The sequence below is a fragment of the Zeus faber genome (assembly GCF_960531495.2).
Source record: "Zeus faber genome assembly, chromosome: 1".
NCBI lineage: Eukaryota > Metazoa > Chordata > Actinopteri > Zeiformes > Zeidae > Zeus > Zeus faber.
Window position 1 is genome coordinate 5267475 of NC_137193.1, and position 19056 is coordinate 5286530.

General features: G+C 44.9%; 1 protein-coding gene across 1 annotated transcript in view; it reads right to left on the reverse strand.

The window, feature by feature from the left end:
- LOC307229772 (histone H3, embryonic-like) overlaps positions 1 to 14663 on the reverse strand; it is a gene marked incomplete at both ends in the record, with an annotated part of 33617 nt that extends 18954 nt beyond the window's left edge. Inside the window, 2 exons of the mRNA XM_079999835.1 lie at positions 13499 to 13869; positions 14657 to 14663. Coding sequence (XP_079855961.1) covers positions 13499 to 13869; positions 14657 to 14663 — 378 coding nt within the window. The remainder of the gene's footprint in view (positions 1 to 13498; positions 13870 to 14656) is intronic.
- Positions 14664 to 19056: the final 4393 nt, after the last annotated feature.

A 19056-nucleotide genomic window follows, 5' to 3' on the forward strand; every position in this document is an offset into this window, starting at 1 on the left:
TACACATCCAGAAAATAAAAGAAAATCTCCTGCTCTGAATTGGAAGTGGGATTTGTGATTTGTTTGATTGGCGTGTGGGTTTTTTCTTTTTCTTTTTGTGCTTGGGGTGTGTGTGGCGGTGATTTCTGTGAGTCCTGACTGGTTGAAGGAGCGGATGGTCTTGTTGGGGTGAAGGGAGACGCTGGTTCTTGATGCAAGAAAAGAGGTTTTGGGTTTCGGCTGCTGAGAGAAAACAGCTTTGATTTACGACTGGACGTAATTGCATTAAGCTGGGCTGTTCCTACGGGAGCCAAAACAGGATGTTCACTCACTGACGACCAGTCCATACTGGAAGTCTTTGCTAAATTTAAGAGGTGGAGCAAGGGGTGGTGCTTCACACAAGACTGGAACTTAGTTAACTCCTCCTGACAAGAGGGGCTGTGATTGAGCCCCCCCCCTCTACTCTTTTCTCTCAGTAGCTAGAAGAAAAAATAATAAGATGAAAAAAAGATAAATAGAATAGAAATAGAATAAAAATAATACAATAAAATAAAAATTAATAGATAAACAGAATAAAAATAACTAATTAAAAGTGATATCAGATTGACCATATACTCTTTGGACTTTAAATGCATTGCATGATTAAAAGTAACCATTGCTTTATTTCAAGTGCGCGCGAAATAAAAAGCTTAAAATGTATGTCACACTGAATTGTATCACAGTGTGTATAAGAATTTAGAGTGAGCCTAAGACACTGAACTCTTCTGTTGTTCTTTTTCTTTTTTTCTTTCTTCCGCTCTTTTACTATGCTGAGTGAAAGCTGGGGAAAGACAGAGAAGATGGAATGAGTCTGAACTGAATCATCCATAGGGCAGATGACAAGACATCTGGCAGATCTTCACAGACACTGAGGCTTGCGGATGACAACGTTCTGGAATCCTCAATCCATTTAAATCAATTAAAGGCCAGTACGGTTTTATCCACAAACTCTTTCAACAGACCTCACCTGCATTTACCTACATGCCTATACATTTAGTTATAATATACGTTTTTAGTTTGTTTTCACATATGGGTCTGTGATAGTTATTTTTCATACATTGCATTTGCAATTATTTAGTGAGAGACTTGGCAATGGACTGACTAATTAAGGCATTTGCCTCATTAATGGAATATTATTGATTGATTGATTGATCACATGGGGAAAAGCCGATTTGATTTAAATACTGTTGAGTTCTGTGATTATTGGTTTCATTATCTAAGTATGGTTTATCTATGCTGTTTTGAGAATGAACACTGATATAATTTTGATAATTTAACATAAATTAGTGTGATCAGATGTTGAACAAGTGAATTGGCATTCACAAAAGGGAAGCGATTGGTCTCCTTTGGGGTTGGCAAATTCAGCTGTTGTTGGTTGAGTGTGATTACACGGTGCTTTATATACAAACTTTAAAATAATTCAATTCAATTTATAAAAAAAGAAAAATGAGAGGGTCATTAGGATGTCAAAAATGGATACTAAAATTACAAAAGTAATCACTCCTATTGATGTAGTGCAAAAGAATAATCCCCTTTTTAAAAATATTGCAAAAATATCAGGAAAATGGAGCAAGGGTTGGCCTGACATTGAACAACCATGACCAGTGGAAGGAACTCTTAACCCGGATGTGATTAAAACAATGCAGGTGCTTGTGTCCACATATGAAAGTAAATCAAAAGAAAGGAAAGAAAGGAAAGAGACGCACGGAGAAAAGACAAACAGAACTTGGCATTCTGCAGCTGTTCGCAAAGGAGGGACAGACATGGTTCGAAGCTGCAAAGGAAAAAAGAGACAAGAAATAAAGAAAAATGAAAAGGAAACAGAAAAATTGATAGAGAAGATTATCGCACCCTTCTCACATACAGCATCTGTAAAGAAGCCCCAGCCTAATGAGAAGGAGGTGAAGTTCACTGATGTTTATCCCCAGCTCCCAGCGATTACACAGGAAGGCAACTATCGGTGGGATGGTAGCTCAGGAGGTAGAGCTGGTGGTCTAGTGATCCAAAGGTTGCTGGTTCGATCCCAGGCTCCTCCTGCTAGCATGCTGTAGTGTCCTTGAGCAAGACACTTAACCCCTAATTGCTCCTGATGGCTGCGTCCGTCGGTGTTTGAACAATTGTAAGTCGCTTTGGATAAAAGCGTCTGCTAAATGTAATGTAATGTAATGTAATCTCTTCAAAGATGAAGATGAGCAAATGATAGAGATGGGCAAGGCTAAAACAATCATCAAGATGTATCCGAGCTCCAACACTACCAAGAGAAGGAACCATTTGGGAAGCAGACAACGAGTCAGAAGTTTGGAAATAGGAGAAGAGATTGGGAGTGACTCTGACGAAGCTATTGGAGGATACGACCCAGCAGTCAGACGGATGTTGGCTAAAGCGGAGAAAAAAGGAGATCGACCAGTGAGGAAAATGGCAGCAGGAACAGACGACATGGATGAAAGTGAACAGGGTGAAAGCGATGAAGAATCGGAGAAAGAAGGTCCTTCCTGTTTTCAACCGTTAGCAGCCAGCACTGGGGTAGGAGATGATAGACGCATGGTTTTAAGAGAGATTGAGAGGAGTATAGACAGATGCCTCGAGGACATAAGTGACTCCACCTGTCCCAAAGTTCGACAAGCATTGGAAAAATGATTACAAGAACTGCAAATAAGGGAGAAGAAACTACGGAAGAAAAAGCCTCAAAAGCCAGACACTTTGAGGTATGGACTACGTCCAAGAAAAGGAAAGCGACCCGACAAAATGTGTCCAGTGATAATTCGAGGACAAAATTTAGAAAACAAGCCTTGGCAGAACACAGACATGTCTAACATACTTGAAAAGTTACCCACTCTTCAAGATGGAGCACATCCGTGGATCTCAAAGCTGGAAGAGGTTTTGGTGGGAACACAGCCTGCCATGGGAGATATTAAGAGACTTCTGGCTAGCCTTATTGGAGTCCCAGCGATGGAGGAGATCCTGCAGGCGGCAGGCCTTAACAGATACGTGGCAACTGCGGTGCATGATCCAAAATTGTTTGCTGCAAGCCGAGGTCGGATGTGGAGAGCATTGAAGGATGCATTTCCAACAAACGTACACCCGGACAACATCTTTATCGAGGCATTGGGCCCACAGGAAAATTCCAAGAGCTTATGTGTCAAGAACTTATCAGGTGTGGAGAAATGTCACAGGAAATGATCCAGAACTGAATCAAATGGAGAAATCGATTCTCCGAGCTAAAATACAGAAGGGGCTGCCTCTACAAGTGAGGAGCAAATTGGCAGAAGTGGTTGGTCTTGGAAGCATGACCAAAGGTGTTTATACGGAACACATAGCGCATCAAGTGGAGCTATATCGGAAAAAGGAGCATGACCAGAACGAACCAGGAGACTCTCAGAAAACTCAACCAAATACAGTTGGTGGACAACAAGAGGAAGGATAGGAAACAAGCTGTGGTTAAGCAGAGCCAGTCACAACTAAATCAATTACCACCACAACCACAGCAAGAACGGATTTAGGCTCTACCACCTGGGGTCCTCACTGTCTCCTTTCCACAGCCAGTTTTTGACCAACCACAAACATGGAGAGGAAGAGGTCAAGGAAATTTAGGAAGAGGAAGAGGAGGAAATTTCCAATAGTCTCAAGGAGCGTGTCATAATTATGGACAACTAGGTCATTTTGCACTTGACTGCTACAGGCTCAGAGGAGGCTTCAGAGGAGGCTTCAGAGGACAACCACAGCCACCCAGGGGACCGGCGAACCCTTACAGGGGTCCGTGTGGTTTCTTGATGGGTGTGATGTGTTGATGAATGAAGGAGTGACCGCTGACGCTGACTTGATTAAAATAATAGTTTTATTACACAAATCAGCATCAAACCAGACTTGCCATGGACGTCCAGGAGAGACCCGAGCCAGATGGAATCTCTCCCAAGCGACGCTCTGCACTCGCTTTTAAAGCTGTACGGAGATAACATACTACATCTGGTTCCAACCCATAGGTGCCCGCTCAGCCTCTGTCTTGCCATAAATCTAAACATTTCCTCCTCTGGTCAAGCTGGAAGAATCAACACAATTCCCTTTCCCAGAGGGCCTCTGAATAGACCCATTGTTATTCTCCTTCTCCGTACGACACTGAAGCAATAAATCTATTAGTAACATAGTTAATATTATGACAGCACTATATCTCAGCTTAGGGAGCTCAGTGACCTATTCACCTCAAACCTTCTACACACATTACATTACATTACATTTAGTCATTTAGCAGACGCTTTTATCCAAAGCGACTTACAATTGTTCAAACACCGACGGACGCAGCCATTAGGAGCAATTAGGGGTTAAGTGTCTTGCTCAAGGACACTACAGCATGCTAGCAGGAGGAGCCTGGGATCGAACCAGCAACCTTTAGATCACTAGACCACCAGCTCTACCGCCTGAGCTAGCATCCCCACACACCTTATCCGGAACCTGGTTTCTCGTGGTGCCCGGAAAACCCGAAAGGGAGGTGTCAGCTGGTAGTATCAGGGCCGGAGCAAGATCCGGTGAAAATAAATGATAAGCCATTGGAAGTAATGGCAGATGGTGGAGCAGCTTTCACCTGTGTTCGGCCTGAAGATGCTATACATCTCCCCATGTCTGACCAATTGGTATGGACAATCAGGTTTGAGGGTGTGAAACAGCTGATTCCTCTCACAAAACCAATTGAGCTCTGCTGTACAAATTGGAAAATCACACTCCCTATTTTGGTGTCAGAACATACGCCCATTGCACTCTTGGGAAGAGATGCTATGTGCAAACTAAATTGTACAATACGGTGTACGACCGACAGCTGTCTGGTGGATGTGCCACCTGATGTCTACCACCAATTATTTATGGCACCAGAGACCGAGACTTCTTCATTATATTGGATTGGAAATCTTAGTCCAGAGCTAATAGAGCCAACCAAGATGTGGGAAAAGTTCATTGTGGCAAATATGCCTGACGCTAAGCCCCCTGAGTACCCATATCTCTGCACGCTGAAATATTTTAAGAAAGCTGGCCAATTGGATCCGGAAGAATGGTTGAGTAGTCAACCCAAGCATGTTCAGCTGACATCATGCTGCATAATTGTGGGACCACAAGGAGCAGCTACGAAGATAAACACAAATGTGTCAGGGTTGCCCGGGGCCTTCCGGCATCGGCCACTAGATGCCGCCAGTACTGCCTCATCAATGTTGCTTTGTTTCAGTTCCTGATTATGCAGCCTCATTAGGTTATATGTTTCACCTGTGTCTCGTTTTGTCTTGCCTATTTGTACCCTGTCGTTTGTGTCCTTCGTTGCTCAGTCTTGAGTTTCTCTAGCCTCCTGACAACGCTCTCGTTTCCAGGCCCACGAAATTCTAACCCTAACCCTCGCAAGTGGCGTCTGGATGGAACAGCAAGGCACTCATCGCGGCCTTCCAGGATGGTCTCATTGATGGTGTCAAGGACGAGCTGGCATCCCTGGAGGCGCAGGAGGACCTGGACACGCTCATCGAAACAGCTATTCGGGTGGACAACCGCCTCCGGGAGAGACAAAGGGAACGCCGTTCTTCTGCTTCACCAATACCACTGGCAGAACAGTCCTGGGGACGACGTCTCCCAAGCATCTCCGAGCTGTCCGGAGCCCGTCTCCAGCATCGATGGAGGAGCCTATGCAAGTAGGCAGCACACGGCTTTCTCGGTCCGAACGTAACCGGCAGATGAGTGAGCGCCACTGCTTGTACTGTGGGATCCCGGAGCATTTCCGTCCTTCCTGCCCTGAGCTCTCAGGAAAAGCCAACTGTCATCCAGGGGTAGGGAGAACTGTGACGAGGCCAACCTTCTCTCCCGAGCTGGAGGTGACCAGGGTCCTGCTGGCGGCCTCCCTCGCCTGGGGAGATCAACATCACTCCCTCCAAGCTATGGTGGATTCCGGCACTGCAGGTAGCTTCCTGGATGTAGGGCTAGAAAAAGTCCTAAAACTCCCTCTGGCACCTCTGGAGCATCCTGTCATGGGGACAGCCCTGGATGAAAGACCACTGGGTTCTGGTAGCGTGTGCCATCTCACCGCCCCCCTTTGGCTGTCACTGGAGCGAAAACATTCAGAGGTAATCCAGCTCCACCTCATCCACTCTCCTGAATTTCCACTGGTACTGGGCTACCCATGGCTGGCCCGTCACAACCCACATCTGGACTGGGCCTCTGGGCGTTTCACCGAATGGGGTCCTGCCTGCCACACCACCTGTCTTTGTTCTAGTCCTGCAATGGGGGCATTCATCCCGCCTCACTGGCCACCCGGGGATCTCCAGGACCCTCGAGTTCCTCCGCAGGCGTTTCTGGTGGCCTACCATGGAGCAGGATGTCTGGTCCTTCGTCGCTGCCTGCACCGTCTGCACCCAGAACAAGAACCTCCGGTCACGTCCCATGGGGCTGCTGCATCCCCCTCCCATCCCCAGTCGTCCCTGGTCACACCTCTCAGTGGACTTCATCACCGGCCTTCCACCGTCTCGGGGCCATACTGTCATCTTCGTCGTTGTCGACCGGTTCTCCAAGGCCTGCCGCTTTATTCCTCTGCCCAAGCTCCCCTCAGCTCTGGAAACTGCTGAACTCATGGTGCAGCACGTTTTCAGGGTGTTCGGCCTGCCCCTGGATGTTGTGTCGGACCGCGGTCCGCAGCTTGCCTCCCAGTTCTGGAAAGCATTTCACCAGCTCCTCGGCTCCTCCGTCAGCCTGTCCTCCGGTTTCCACCCCCAATCCAACGGCCAGACGGAGTGGGTCAACCAGGACCTGGAGACCACCCTCAGGTGCCTCGTGTCCTCCAACCCTGCCTCCTGGAGTGACTGTCTAGTGTAGGCGGAATATGCTCACAACACTCTGCGCTGCTCTTCCACCGGCATGTCCCCGTTTGAGTGCCAGTTCAGGTACGTACCTCCTCTTTTTCAGGGGCAGGAGGCGGAGTTGGGAGTGCCGTCAGCCCAGCGGTTCGTCCAGCGGTGCCGACGGACCTGGCAGAGGGAGCGGATCCAGGCCAACCCACGGCGCAGACCAGCGCCTATGCTCCGTCCGGGCAAGAGGGTCTGGCTTTCCACCAGGGACCTTCCATTGTGGGTGGAGTCATGCAAGCTCGCGCCACGGTATGTTGGGCCCTTCAAGATCGTGCGGCGGGTCAATTCTGCCGCATACCGTCTTCTTCTCCCCAGGTCCATGAGGATAAACCCCACCTTCCACGTGTCTCGGCTCCGACCGGTGGTCACCAGCACCTTGGCGCCCACCACGAGGCCTCCTCCCGCACTTCCTGGGGAAACGTCGGGAGTCATTCCTGGATGAGGGGGTCCTGTCAGGGTTCGCCCGGGGCCCTCTGGCATCGGCCACTAGATGCTGCCAGTACTGCCTCATCAATGTTGCTTTGTTTCAGTTTATGATTACCCAGCCTCATTAGGTTATATGTTTCACCTGTGTCTCCTTTTGTCTTGCCTATTTATACCCTGTCGTTCATGTCCTTCATTGCTCAGTCTTGAGTTTGTCTAGCCTCCTGACAACTGCCTCATCAATGTTGCTTTGTTTCAGTTTATGATTACCCAGCCTCATTAGGTTATATGTTTCACCTGTGTCTCCTTTTGTCTTGCCTATTTATACCCTGTCGTTCATGTCCTTCATTGCTCAGTCTTGAGTTTGTCTAGCCTCCTGACAACGCTCTCGGTTCCAGGCCCACGAAATTCTTATTTGTTGTTTTTTTTTGTCGTCTGTTTTTGGTACTTGTTTCAAGTAAACCTTTATTTAGGCCACCTCGCCTCTGCCTCGTTCTCTGCACCTGGGTTCACTCGGCATAACCTCGTAACAGAATGAGTATCTTGAGAAAGAGCACGACATTGAGAAAAGTGTGCCACATGTGACTTTAATGGTGGCTGAAGGATTTGAGCAGAAGCATATAGGAGAAATGATGGCAGAAGCTGAGGAAGCCATTTTTGCACCAATAAAGGAGAATCTTGCTATCTGGATGAGTGAAGAACAGAAGTTCATGAAAATCATGATTTCAGCTCAAGGTCAAGGACAACCACAAGTGGTACAGATGACACATGAGTCAATGTTCCGCGCTAAATCGGACTCAGACAGTGTGAGAGAGGAGATGCTGCAACAAATTCCAGAATGTTTGTGGTCACGACATAGTACTGACATCGGACTTATGATGTCAGCCCAACCAGTGAGAGTTGAACTGAGACCAAGAGCCAAACCTCCTTGGAAGAACCAATATCCACTAAATGAGGAGGCAATCAAAGGGATTGAACCACAAATTGAATGACTGTTAAAAGCAGGTGTAGTGGAAATAGGTTTGGATCCTCAGAGCAATACGCCTATATTGCCTCTAAAGAAACCAGATGAGTCCTATCGCTTGGTACATGATTTAAGAGCGATAAATGAAGTGGTGCAGGATTTTCCAGCAGATGTACCAGATCCACATACCTTGTTAGCCCAAATCCATCCAGAGGCAACACACTTCACAGTGTTGGATTTGTGTGGAGCATTTTTTAGTGTTCCACTGAGCGAAGAAAGCCAAGGGTTGTTTCGATTCACATACAAATGACAAACCTTCAAGTACAAGAGGCTCCCTCAAGGATTTAAACACAGCCCTCACATTTTCAATAAATTGTTGCAGGATGACTTGGCTGGGATTGATCAGATCTTGAAAAGTACTGTCATTCAGTATGTGGACGACATCGTCATCTGTTCACCGGATAAGGAAACGTGACAATCAAACTGTTACAGCTACTGGCAGACAAAGGACACAAGGCCTCTCAGAAGAAGCTACAGTCTTGTCAAAAAAAAGTTGTTTATTTGGGTCAAACAATAACCCATGGACAGAGACGCATCTCTGAGAGTCATTTGGAAGCCATTCTAACGGCACCAAAGCCTAGAACAGATGATGACATTTCTTGGTATTGCGGGATATTATTCAGCCTGGGTAGAAGATTATGCCTGCCTAACAGGGCCTTTGAGAGCCATGATAAAAGAGACTGGGAATGCTCAACTCCATTGTAACCTCACCTGGACGCAGGAAGGTCTTATGGCATTCGAAACGATCAAAAAGAGGCTACAAGAAGCTCCAGCTTTTTGATGTATGTGGCTACGTCCACTGGAGGAAAATATGCATGTTAAATTCTTGTCAGCCCACAGGTACAGGGACAAACCCTCAACCTGTTTTGTTTTATTCTACTGCCTATTCAGAGGTAGAATTGGGGCTACCACGGTGCTACAGAGCAATGGTGGGAGTTTATCTCATGTATGATAAAGCATCATCAGTAACTATGGGTTACCCAGTGACAATTCTTACCCATCATAGTCTCAGAAATCTTTTGAACTTCGGTAAATGTACATTGACTATGTCTAGGCTAAGAGACTATCATAGGCTCTTAGAGCAGGGAGATGTCACCTTAGTAAGGTGCGTCACGGTTAATCCAGCTGAGAATTTACCAACACCAGAGGATGGGGAGCCACATGATTGTGTTCAGGAAGTAGAGAGATATGCAAAGCTCAGATCAGACTTGCAAGCTCTCCCACTGCATGTGTCAGATGTGGAGTATTGGACTGATGGGTCCTGCTATCGAATAGGAGACACATTGAGTGCTGGTTATGCAGTAGTCAAAGCCCAGGTAATTGAATTTGTTGTTGAGAAAGCAGAAGTAATACGACAACCTGCTTCTGCACAGCGTGCTGAGCTTCTGGGCCTGACTGAAGCTTGTCTATTGACTGAAGGCAAGCGAGTGACAATATATACAGATTCTGCATATGCACATAATGTGTGTAATTTATTTGGATCGGTGTGGAAAAATCGAGGATTTAAGAAAACCAATCGTTCTCCGATACAGCATCATGCCCAGATAATGAAATTGTTGCATGCAATGACGTAGTTAGTTAGTAGTTAGTTCCTCCCGTTCCTTCTGGAACATTGGGAGACGAGTCCCCACCATTTGCTCCTTTCCAGAATGGCTTCTTCTCCTCGTTTCCGTAACATGCTTTTTTTTACGGGGTGAGGTTGTTAACCTCACGCCCAACCCCCAACCTGGAGGACCGGGTGCTGACTTACCCGTGTCACAAAGGCATTCTTGGCAGTGCTGACTTACCTGTGTCAAACCCTGTAGTAATAATAATAATAATAATAATAATAATAATAATATCAATATTAATAATAACCACAATAGCAATAATAATAATAATAATAATAATAATAATGAAACCAAAGGAAATAGCTGTAGCTAAGTGTGCGGCACACAAAATGGACACATCAAGGGTCACACAAGGTAACAATGCGGCTGATGAGGCTGCTAAAGCAGTTACAGGAGCAAACAAAGCAGGCAAGGTTCTTCTGGTCACCCATGAAGTGGACTTGGAAGATAAAATCACGCTCAGAGATGTGATCGCGATGCAAGAAGCGACGTCAGCCATAGATAAACAATTGTGGTTGGACCGAGGGGCCACACAAGATTCTGCTGGTCTGTGGAGAAATCATGAAGGACTGATGGTAGCACCCCCTGACCTACTAGGTCTGATGATTCAGGAAGCACATGGGTTAGCCCATGTTGCCAGGGGGGAGGTAAGGAGAAAAATCACGAAAGAGTATGGTTTTTGGGCACCGTACTTGCTTGAGCGAATTGATTATGTCATAGGCAGATGCACAATCTGTCTTAAAAACAATGTTCGGAGGGGTGTGATGAGTCCACCCGGTCACATTCCAACTCCGACAGGTCCTATGCGTGAGTTGATCGTGGATTTTGTTGACATGAGAAAACCAATAGGAGGTAAAAGATACATGTTAGGCGTCGTGGATAGATTTTCACGGTGGCCTGAGTCATATCCAACCAAGTGTAAAGATGCTCAGTCAGTTGCCAAGTTCTTGTGTCGTGAGGTCATAAGCAGGTGGGGACTTCCAGATCGCATATCTTCAGATAATGGGAAAGAGTTCGTGGATAGAACAGTAAAATTAATTCTGCAAAAATTGGGAATTAAACAACGTTTAGGAGCTGTTTATCATCCACAAAGCCAAGGAGTTTGTGAAAAAATGAATGGTGTGCTGAAAAATCGCATTGTTCAAATCTGTCAGCATACAAGACTGAATTGGGTAGAGGTGTGTAGTTAGGAGCTAACACTAGTAGATAAAGAAGAAAGAAAATGCATGGACAAAGGGGGGAAAAGGAAAATATTAATCATATATTGGAATAATGTTAAAGTATAATGCAAGAGTGAAATTATTATACTGTATTTGATGTTTGTGCAAGATACTGGCTGGTGATTCTTTCTTTCAGGACCAGTCAGAGGGTGGCTGTGTCCAGAGATCCTAACAGCATAATGGACTTGAACACTCAAACATGGACAGTCGAAAATGGAGGATGAAAATGGACGGCGGACCCTGAATGAGGACTTCATGATCAGGAGTGTCGAGTGAAATATCATTAAAAGTTGATGGTGTTAAAAAAGCAACAGTTCAATACATACATTTGTGTCTTGAATGTTTTTATACTGTTGGAGTTTGTGTATCACAATGTAACCTGCATTATTGACATATATTCTGTACTTTACACCAGATATTTTTAGCAACACATATTACTTTGATTTGCTATTGGTTTCTTTGAATTATCTGTAATAGGATGAAGTGAATACATTGGGACCCCAGGTATCTTCTTTTTTTGCGGTTTTTGAGGGACATTGGTGCTAGGCAGGGAAAGGTCCACTGGAAGGTCCGATGGGTCGACCAGCCTGACTTTGGACAAATTTTTGATTTATTTCTGAGGTTCTAAATGTATGCATTTATATGTAACATCCTATACAGTATTCTAAACCCTTCGTCTTTTTCTGTTAATTGATTTGGAGTACCTTAGGTTGTTGCCTGGGGCAGAGGGACCGTGAGAGAATGTTCCTGTCTTGATTGATTGATGGATTTTACTAAGAAAGGAAGCTGCCAGATGGGTTTTTCGCTCTCGCACTCCACAAATTTGCTGTATTGCTACGACTAAGTATGGTCAGAAGGGTATATTATAACCAATTGTGTTTGTTATTAATGATTTCTATTAAGCCAATTAACATCGTATGTTCAATTACTCTTCTCTCTGTTGAGACTTTGTATAATCTCGAAGGTGGGAATATGAGGTGTCTGGAAGGTTTGAGGTGAATATGTCACTGAGCTCCCCAAGCTGAGATATAGTGCGGTAATAATATTTACTATGTAACTTAGATTTATTGCTTCCATGTCATACGGAGAACGAAAACATCAAGGGTCTATTCAGAGGCCCTATGGGAGAGGAATTTTTTTTGATTCCTCCAGCTTGACCAGAGGAGGAAATGTTTAGATTTATGGCAAGACAGAGGCTGAGCAGGCACCTATGGGTTGGGACCAGATAAAGTATGTAATCTCTGTACAACTTTAAAAGCTAGTGCAGAGCGTCGCTTGGCAGAGATTCCATCCGGCTCGGGTCTCTCCTGGACATCCTAGGCAGGTCTGGTTTGATGCTGATTTGTGTAATAAAACTATTATTTTAATCAAGTCAGCATCAGCGGTCACTCCTTCATTCATCAACACATCAGATCTAGCCACAACAGGAGGCTTCAGGACGTACACAGCAGCTGGACCAATGTTGTGGACGAGCAGCCGGAGTATTTTTTAAATCCTGTGTAGTTGCAATGCCTTAAATTTGTATTCAATGTACATTGCAGTGCAAACAAATTAGTTATTTTTAAATATCAAATAAAAGTATTGTGCACCAAGTTCTAGTAGAAGAAGAAGAAGAAACAGTCTTTATTCGTCACACAACACACCACAACACAACACATGCTTGCACACACACACACACGCACATGCTTTGATGGTGGCCGGTGAAATGGATCCTCTGCTTTTGACCCATCCTGGCTTGTCCTTCCTCAGGGGGCACAGCCAGGAGCAGTGGGCAGCATACCTGGACGCGCCCGTGGACCAGGTGATAAATGTCCATTGCTGGTCAGACAATGATGGGTGCATGTTTTTGGTGGGGGTCCTTACTGACGTGAGGTGGAGGAAACCCCATGTGAGCACGGGGAGAACATGCAAACTCCACACAGAAAGGCTCCTATTTGGGAGATAACCCACCGAGCACGGTGCCAACAGCGCCCCAGGCGGGAATCGAACCCAGGACCTTCTTGCTGTGAGGCAGCAGTGCACTGCTGCCTCACAGAATGACAATGAAGTATGAATGACTCATCTAATAATACACTAAAAGGCTCATGAAGGTAAAGTTTGATTCTGGCAGGAATATAGAGCAAAACATGGAAACAGCCATATTGCTTGATCAATATGCATCAAGATCAGAGCTTGACGTGGTTGGGTGTAATAGCCAAGTAATAAGTGATGAATATATAACGATATGACGACATTAGTGGAATAAAGGCTTTGATACAAAGTGTGGTGGCTCTTAAAAGAGCAGCTTGTGTTGCAATGTAGTCGCTGTGTGTGGATGCGCTCTCCGTGGAGGCGGCAGGCCAGCTGGATGTCCTCGGGCATGACGGTGACTCTCTCGGCGTGGACGGCGCACAGGTCGGTGTCCTCGAACGGAGCGAGCAGGGAAGCCTCGCTGGCCTCCTGAAGAGCCATGACAGCGGAGCTCTGGCAGCGCGGCTCTGTCTTAGAGTCCCGAGTGATGTCTTCGAGCAGGCGCTGGAAGGGCAGCTTGGGGATGGGCCGCTCGGTGGATTTGCGGTAACGATGGATCTCTCTCAGAGCCACGGTATCGGGCCTGTAACGGTGAGGCCGCTTCACTCCGCCGGCGGCTGGGCCGCTCTTCCGGGCAGCTCTGGCAGCCAGCTGCTTCCTGGGAGCCTTCCCTCCGGTGGATGTACGGGAGGTCTGCTTGGCTGTGGACGTCGCTCATGCTTCTCTAGTCGTTTGGAAACATGAATGATCCGCAGCACTGGAGCTCAGCTATTTATAGTCCCTGCTGCGCTCGTGCTGTGCGCTGATTAGTCTGTGGCGGTGGCCACGTGACCACCATTCATGAAAATTCTGCCAAAACACATTCAATGGTTGAAGGTTTTTTTTTAGTTTATCGAGTTATTTCATATAAACACTGATGATAGATATGTAAAATATGTGTAATGGAGTAAAGAAAAATCTATATTACAACATAACTTATGTTATAATGAAAATATATATGTGAAATTTTATACCATAAGATACTTAATGAAATCAGTGTGAAATTAATAATTTGTTTTTATTTTAGGAATATAATTGTATACATATATAATGTTCAGGGTTGTGTTGACATCTGCTTGGATTGTTTGATGGTTTGTTTAGAGTTGTGATGAAAGGCTCCATATAAATGAAATACATTATTAATTAGTTGTAACATTTATTTCAGCTTTGGTTTGGTTTAGTGTTTACAATTAGAGTTGGTGCAGAAAAGCTCTCTATGAGGGTGTGGGTGGCTCTGAAAAAAGCCTTTGTGTCCAACACGATGGAATGAAGTGATTTCTTCTTGGGAGCTGCCTTGTTGGCTGCTTTGGGCTGAGCGGCCTTCCAAGCTGGAGCTTTCTTGGCAACAGGTTTCCTGGCGCTCTTTCTTGGGGCTTTTAAGCAATCTTTTGGGGCTTGTAGCTGCTTTCTAGGGGCTTTTAGCTGCTTTCTTTCCTTCCACATACTTACTCTCCATCAGAGCAGGTTACGGGCGCCTCATGGTTCCCACATTTGCAGCGTCTGTTAGCAGGCTGGCCATGGGAACATCGGGGCGCGGAGGGAGTGATCAGGAATTACCCGGTGATGGGCCAGTGCCTGTGGGCTTGGCCGCTGAACGGGAACGCCTAGCTAGGCTGGGTCTCTCTCAAAAGGTTGTAAGCGCCATTCAGGCACGAGAGCCGCTTCCACCACAGCCTCAAATTATGACAAATGGGCAGCTTTTCAATGCTGGTGTGTGGGAAAAGACATTGATCCCACGGCATGTCCCCTGCCTCAGCTGCATTTATTCCTCCAGCTGTTGGAGGATAGAATGTTGTTTAGTCACCTTTTATTGGAGGTGGCAGCTCAGTGATTTTACACCCTTCCCGAAATTAAGCCTCAAAGCATTGTTTCAGAAATGTCAAGGTCTTAAATTGCATGGTCGTTTTGCAGTTTGTCAATCTTAAATAAAGAGGCAGAGAGACGCTGGTTTCACTTGTACAAGGGTCGGATCAGAGATGTGCTCTCGAGCAGCTCTCTGAGTTGAACAGTTCATTTTGGGAAGTCAGAAACAGTATATAGTCAGTTTGGCGTCACAGATTCGTGACGCCAAACGAGGCCTAAACACTGATAGCTGCGTCTGGACTGTCTGTTGGAATCTACACTGTGTGCTGAAAATAAAGATATGTGACTGGGGTTATATGAGCTTGTGTTCTTCATTATGTGTGTGCATATACAGTATGTTTATATGATTACATAGACTTAAAGACTTAAAATATAAAATATTGCAACATTATATTCTTACACTTCTGTGCAAGTGAAGGACCACAGACACATGGACGCCAAGACAACTCCCAGCCACATACATTGTAGACAACAAAGTGGTTATGACACCAGACTAAACACTGTCAGAGCAGCTGAGAGAAATTTCTCTGTTCTGAGAAACTTGTATTCATATACACCCTGACATTATATTAAAAAACATTAAATTATGTCGTATTTAGGTTATATTATAACATAATAATAATAATAATAATAATAATAGTAATAGTAATAATAATAATTTATGAAAAAAATTAATAATAATATAATAAATATAGCCACAGGTAGCAATACACAGGGTCCAATCAAGTTTTGTAAGTTTTGTAAGGTTTTGTAAAACGTAGCACGAGTTACAGTTTTCCAAGTTTTCTTTAAACGCAGCCCCGGCTAAAGCTGTCTGTCTAGATTTCGTAGTCGTGAGTGGCAGGAGGGGAATGAGTTCCAAATGACAAAGATGACCAGCTTTGCAGCGACACCCCAAGTGTAGATCGATATTTATCAAACCCAAAGGACAAGGACGTCTGAAATGTATCGGTTCTAATGAGAACCCAAACATGTCTGTGCGTGCTGTGGTTGTCGTGTTCCAGACACTTTTAGCCCCAAAAAATGCCAAGATAAAAAATATAAAAATAGCTGGAAATGATAATTATTATAATAATAATAATAAACATTTTCTCAACAGTTCTCAGTAGTAATATTAATGTCACACCGTAAATAATAATAATAATAATAATAATAATAATAATCAATCAAAATACCAATAAAATCATAATCATAAAAATGAACATTTTCTCAACAATTCTTATAAGAAGTATTATAATAGCAGTATTAATAACAAAACAGTATAATAACAATAAAATATAATAAAATAAAATAAAATTACTTTTAAAAATAAACAGGTTTCTTAGTTTAATGCACAAGATGGCATTGAAGACTACAACATTCAGATAACTTTGCCAAGATTGCCAGGACGCACCAAATTTCGCCGACAGTGACAGTTTCCAATATGTTTGGATATTTCTGTAAACCGTGGGTCGAAAAATTCATCCACGGCGCTCTAAATGCTCGCATCACAGGGTGTCATGACATTTCACTGCATATATGTATGACCGTATGTATATGTATGTGACAAATAATCTATTGAACTTGAACTTGAACAGACGCGTACAAAGCGACGTTGTACATTCTGAGGGTGGTGAGGGAGGCTAGACGGATGTATAGGGAAAGAGTGGATCGACAGAGCAGGGCGGGTTATCGTTCATGGTACAACAAAAAGCCAACCCCCATGGAGTACGAGCGGCAGAATGTATTCAAGTGACTTGTACAACGCACAGCAATGAGAATTCCTGCAGAGTTTGTGTGTACACATTCAATATGAATAGTCCTACAAAGTATTCAATGTACATAGACGTACTCCTTCACAATCCATTTTAATATAATTTCTTAAAATCTAGAATCTTCTTTCTCTTCTTCTTTCGGCTGGTCCCGTTAGGGGTCGCCACAGATCATCTGCCTCCAACACCTTCTGTTCTGCACATCATGCAGGCGGTTGGTGTAAGGGAGGACCCTTACACCAACCGCCTGCATGTCCTCCCTCTCCACATCTGCCTGCCTGCCTGCACTCTCTACTTCAACTCTCTCCCGGACTCTCAGCTGCTTTGGATGGTAAACCCCATGTACTTGAACTCATCCGCCTTCTCCACCTCCACTCCTTGAATTCTCAGCTTCTCGCTGCCCTCCCTCCCATTCAGGCACATGTATTCTGTCTTACTCCTGTTGACTTTCATTCCTCTTCTCTCTAATGCTGCCTCCACTTCTCCAGGCTCTCCTCCACTGTCTCTGGATGTCCCTGTACTTTTCCATCAGCATTCTTAAAACAAACATTGCATCTGTAGTACTCTTTCCTGGCATGAAACCATACTGCTGCTGATCCGCACCTCTCCTATTAACATCAGCCTCCAATACCCTTTCCCAGAGCTTCATGATGTGGCTCATCAACTTTACTTACTACAGCTCTGTACGTCTCCCTTATTCTTGAAGATGGTACCAGTACACTTCTTCTCCACTCCTCCGGCATCCTCTCCCTTTCCAGGATGGTGTTAAACAGTCTTGTAAGGAACGCCACTGCCATCTCACCTAAACATTTCCATGCTTCCCCAGGTTTGTCATCTGGGCCAACTGCCTTTCCACTCTTCATCTTCTTTAATGCTGTTCTCACCTCATCCTTGCTCATTTTCTGCACTTCTCGATCCACTCTCCCCACATCATCCACTCTTCTCTCCCTCTCATTTTCTTCATTCCATCAACTCCTAAAAGTACTCCTTCCACCTTCTCAACACACTCTCCACACTAGTCAGCACATTCCCATCATTATCCTTCATCACCCTAACCTGCTGTACATCCTTCCCAGCCTGGTCACTTTGTCTTGCCACTCGGTACAAGTCCTTTTCTCCTTCCACTCTATCCAACCTCTCATACAACTTGTCGTATGCCTTGCCCTTTGCCTTTGCCACTTCTCTTCGCCGTGCGCCTCATCAACTTGTACTCCTGTCTACTTTCTTCATCTCTCTGACAGTCGCATTTCTTCTTCGCCAACCTCTTCTGCTCTATGCTCTAACCCTGCCTCCAATACCTTCTGTTCAGCACATCTTCCTCCCTTTTGACTCACAGCAAGAATGTACTGGGTTCGATTCCTGCCTGGGGCGCTGTTGGCGCCGTGCTCCGGCGGGTTATCTCCAAAATAGGAGCCTTTCTGTGTGGAGTTTGCATGTTCACCCCGTGCTCACATGGGGTTTCCTCCACCTACCATCAGTAAGGACCCCCACCAAAAACATGCACACATCACAATCCTCTGACCAGCGATGGACACTTGGTACCAGGTCCCCGGGCGTATCGACGAACGCTGCCCACTGCGCCTGGCTGCCCCCCCAGAGGAAGGACAAGCCAGGATGGGAAAAATGCAGAGGCCACATTTCACTGGCCACCACCCAAAAAGCATGTGCCTGTGTGTTTATATATATATATATATATGCATGTGTTGTAGTGCGGTGTGTCATGTGACGAATAAAGATTCTTCTTCTTCTTACACCAATCGCCTGCATATCCTCCCTCACCACATCCATAAACCTCCTCTTTGGCCTTCATCAGTGTTATCAGTGTTTCAGTGTTAACACTGGCTTATGATTTCCCTGATCCTGGAAAATGAACTGACAAAGGGGAAATTCTCTTCAATGGGTCTTGTTCAGTAGCCCCCAGGGTAGATTTTAAGAGGATCAGTGATAGAAGAACTCAGAACAATATTTTATATATAAACACAAAGAATGGAAACAAAAAGATGAGGCACAATAATATCACTGAGGAAACAGGTGAGATCAACCCTGAACACATTTAACATCCCATTCTGCATTTTCCATCAGTAAACAGTGATTAACCCAATTTGAAATGAAAATCTAAAAACAGACTTAAAGACAATTTTTAGATTAGTCTGTAAAGTCCCTGTAAAGTGAATTTAGGTGTTTGTTTCTAAACACATGATGCATGTTAGAAAGTAAATGCTGAAAACATGTGTA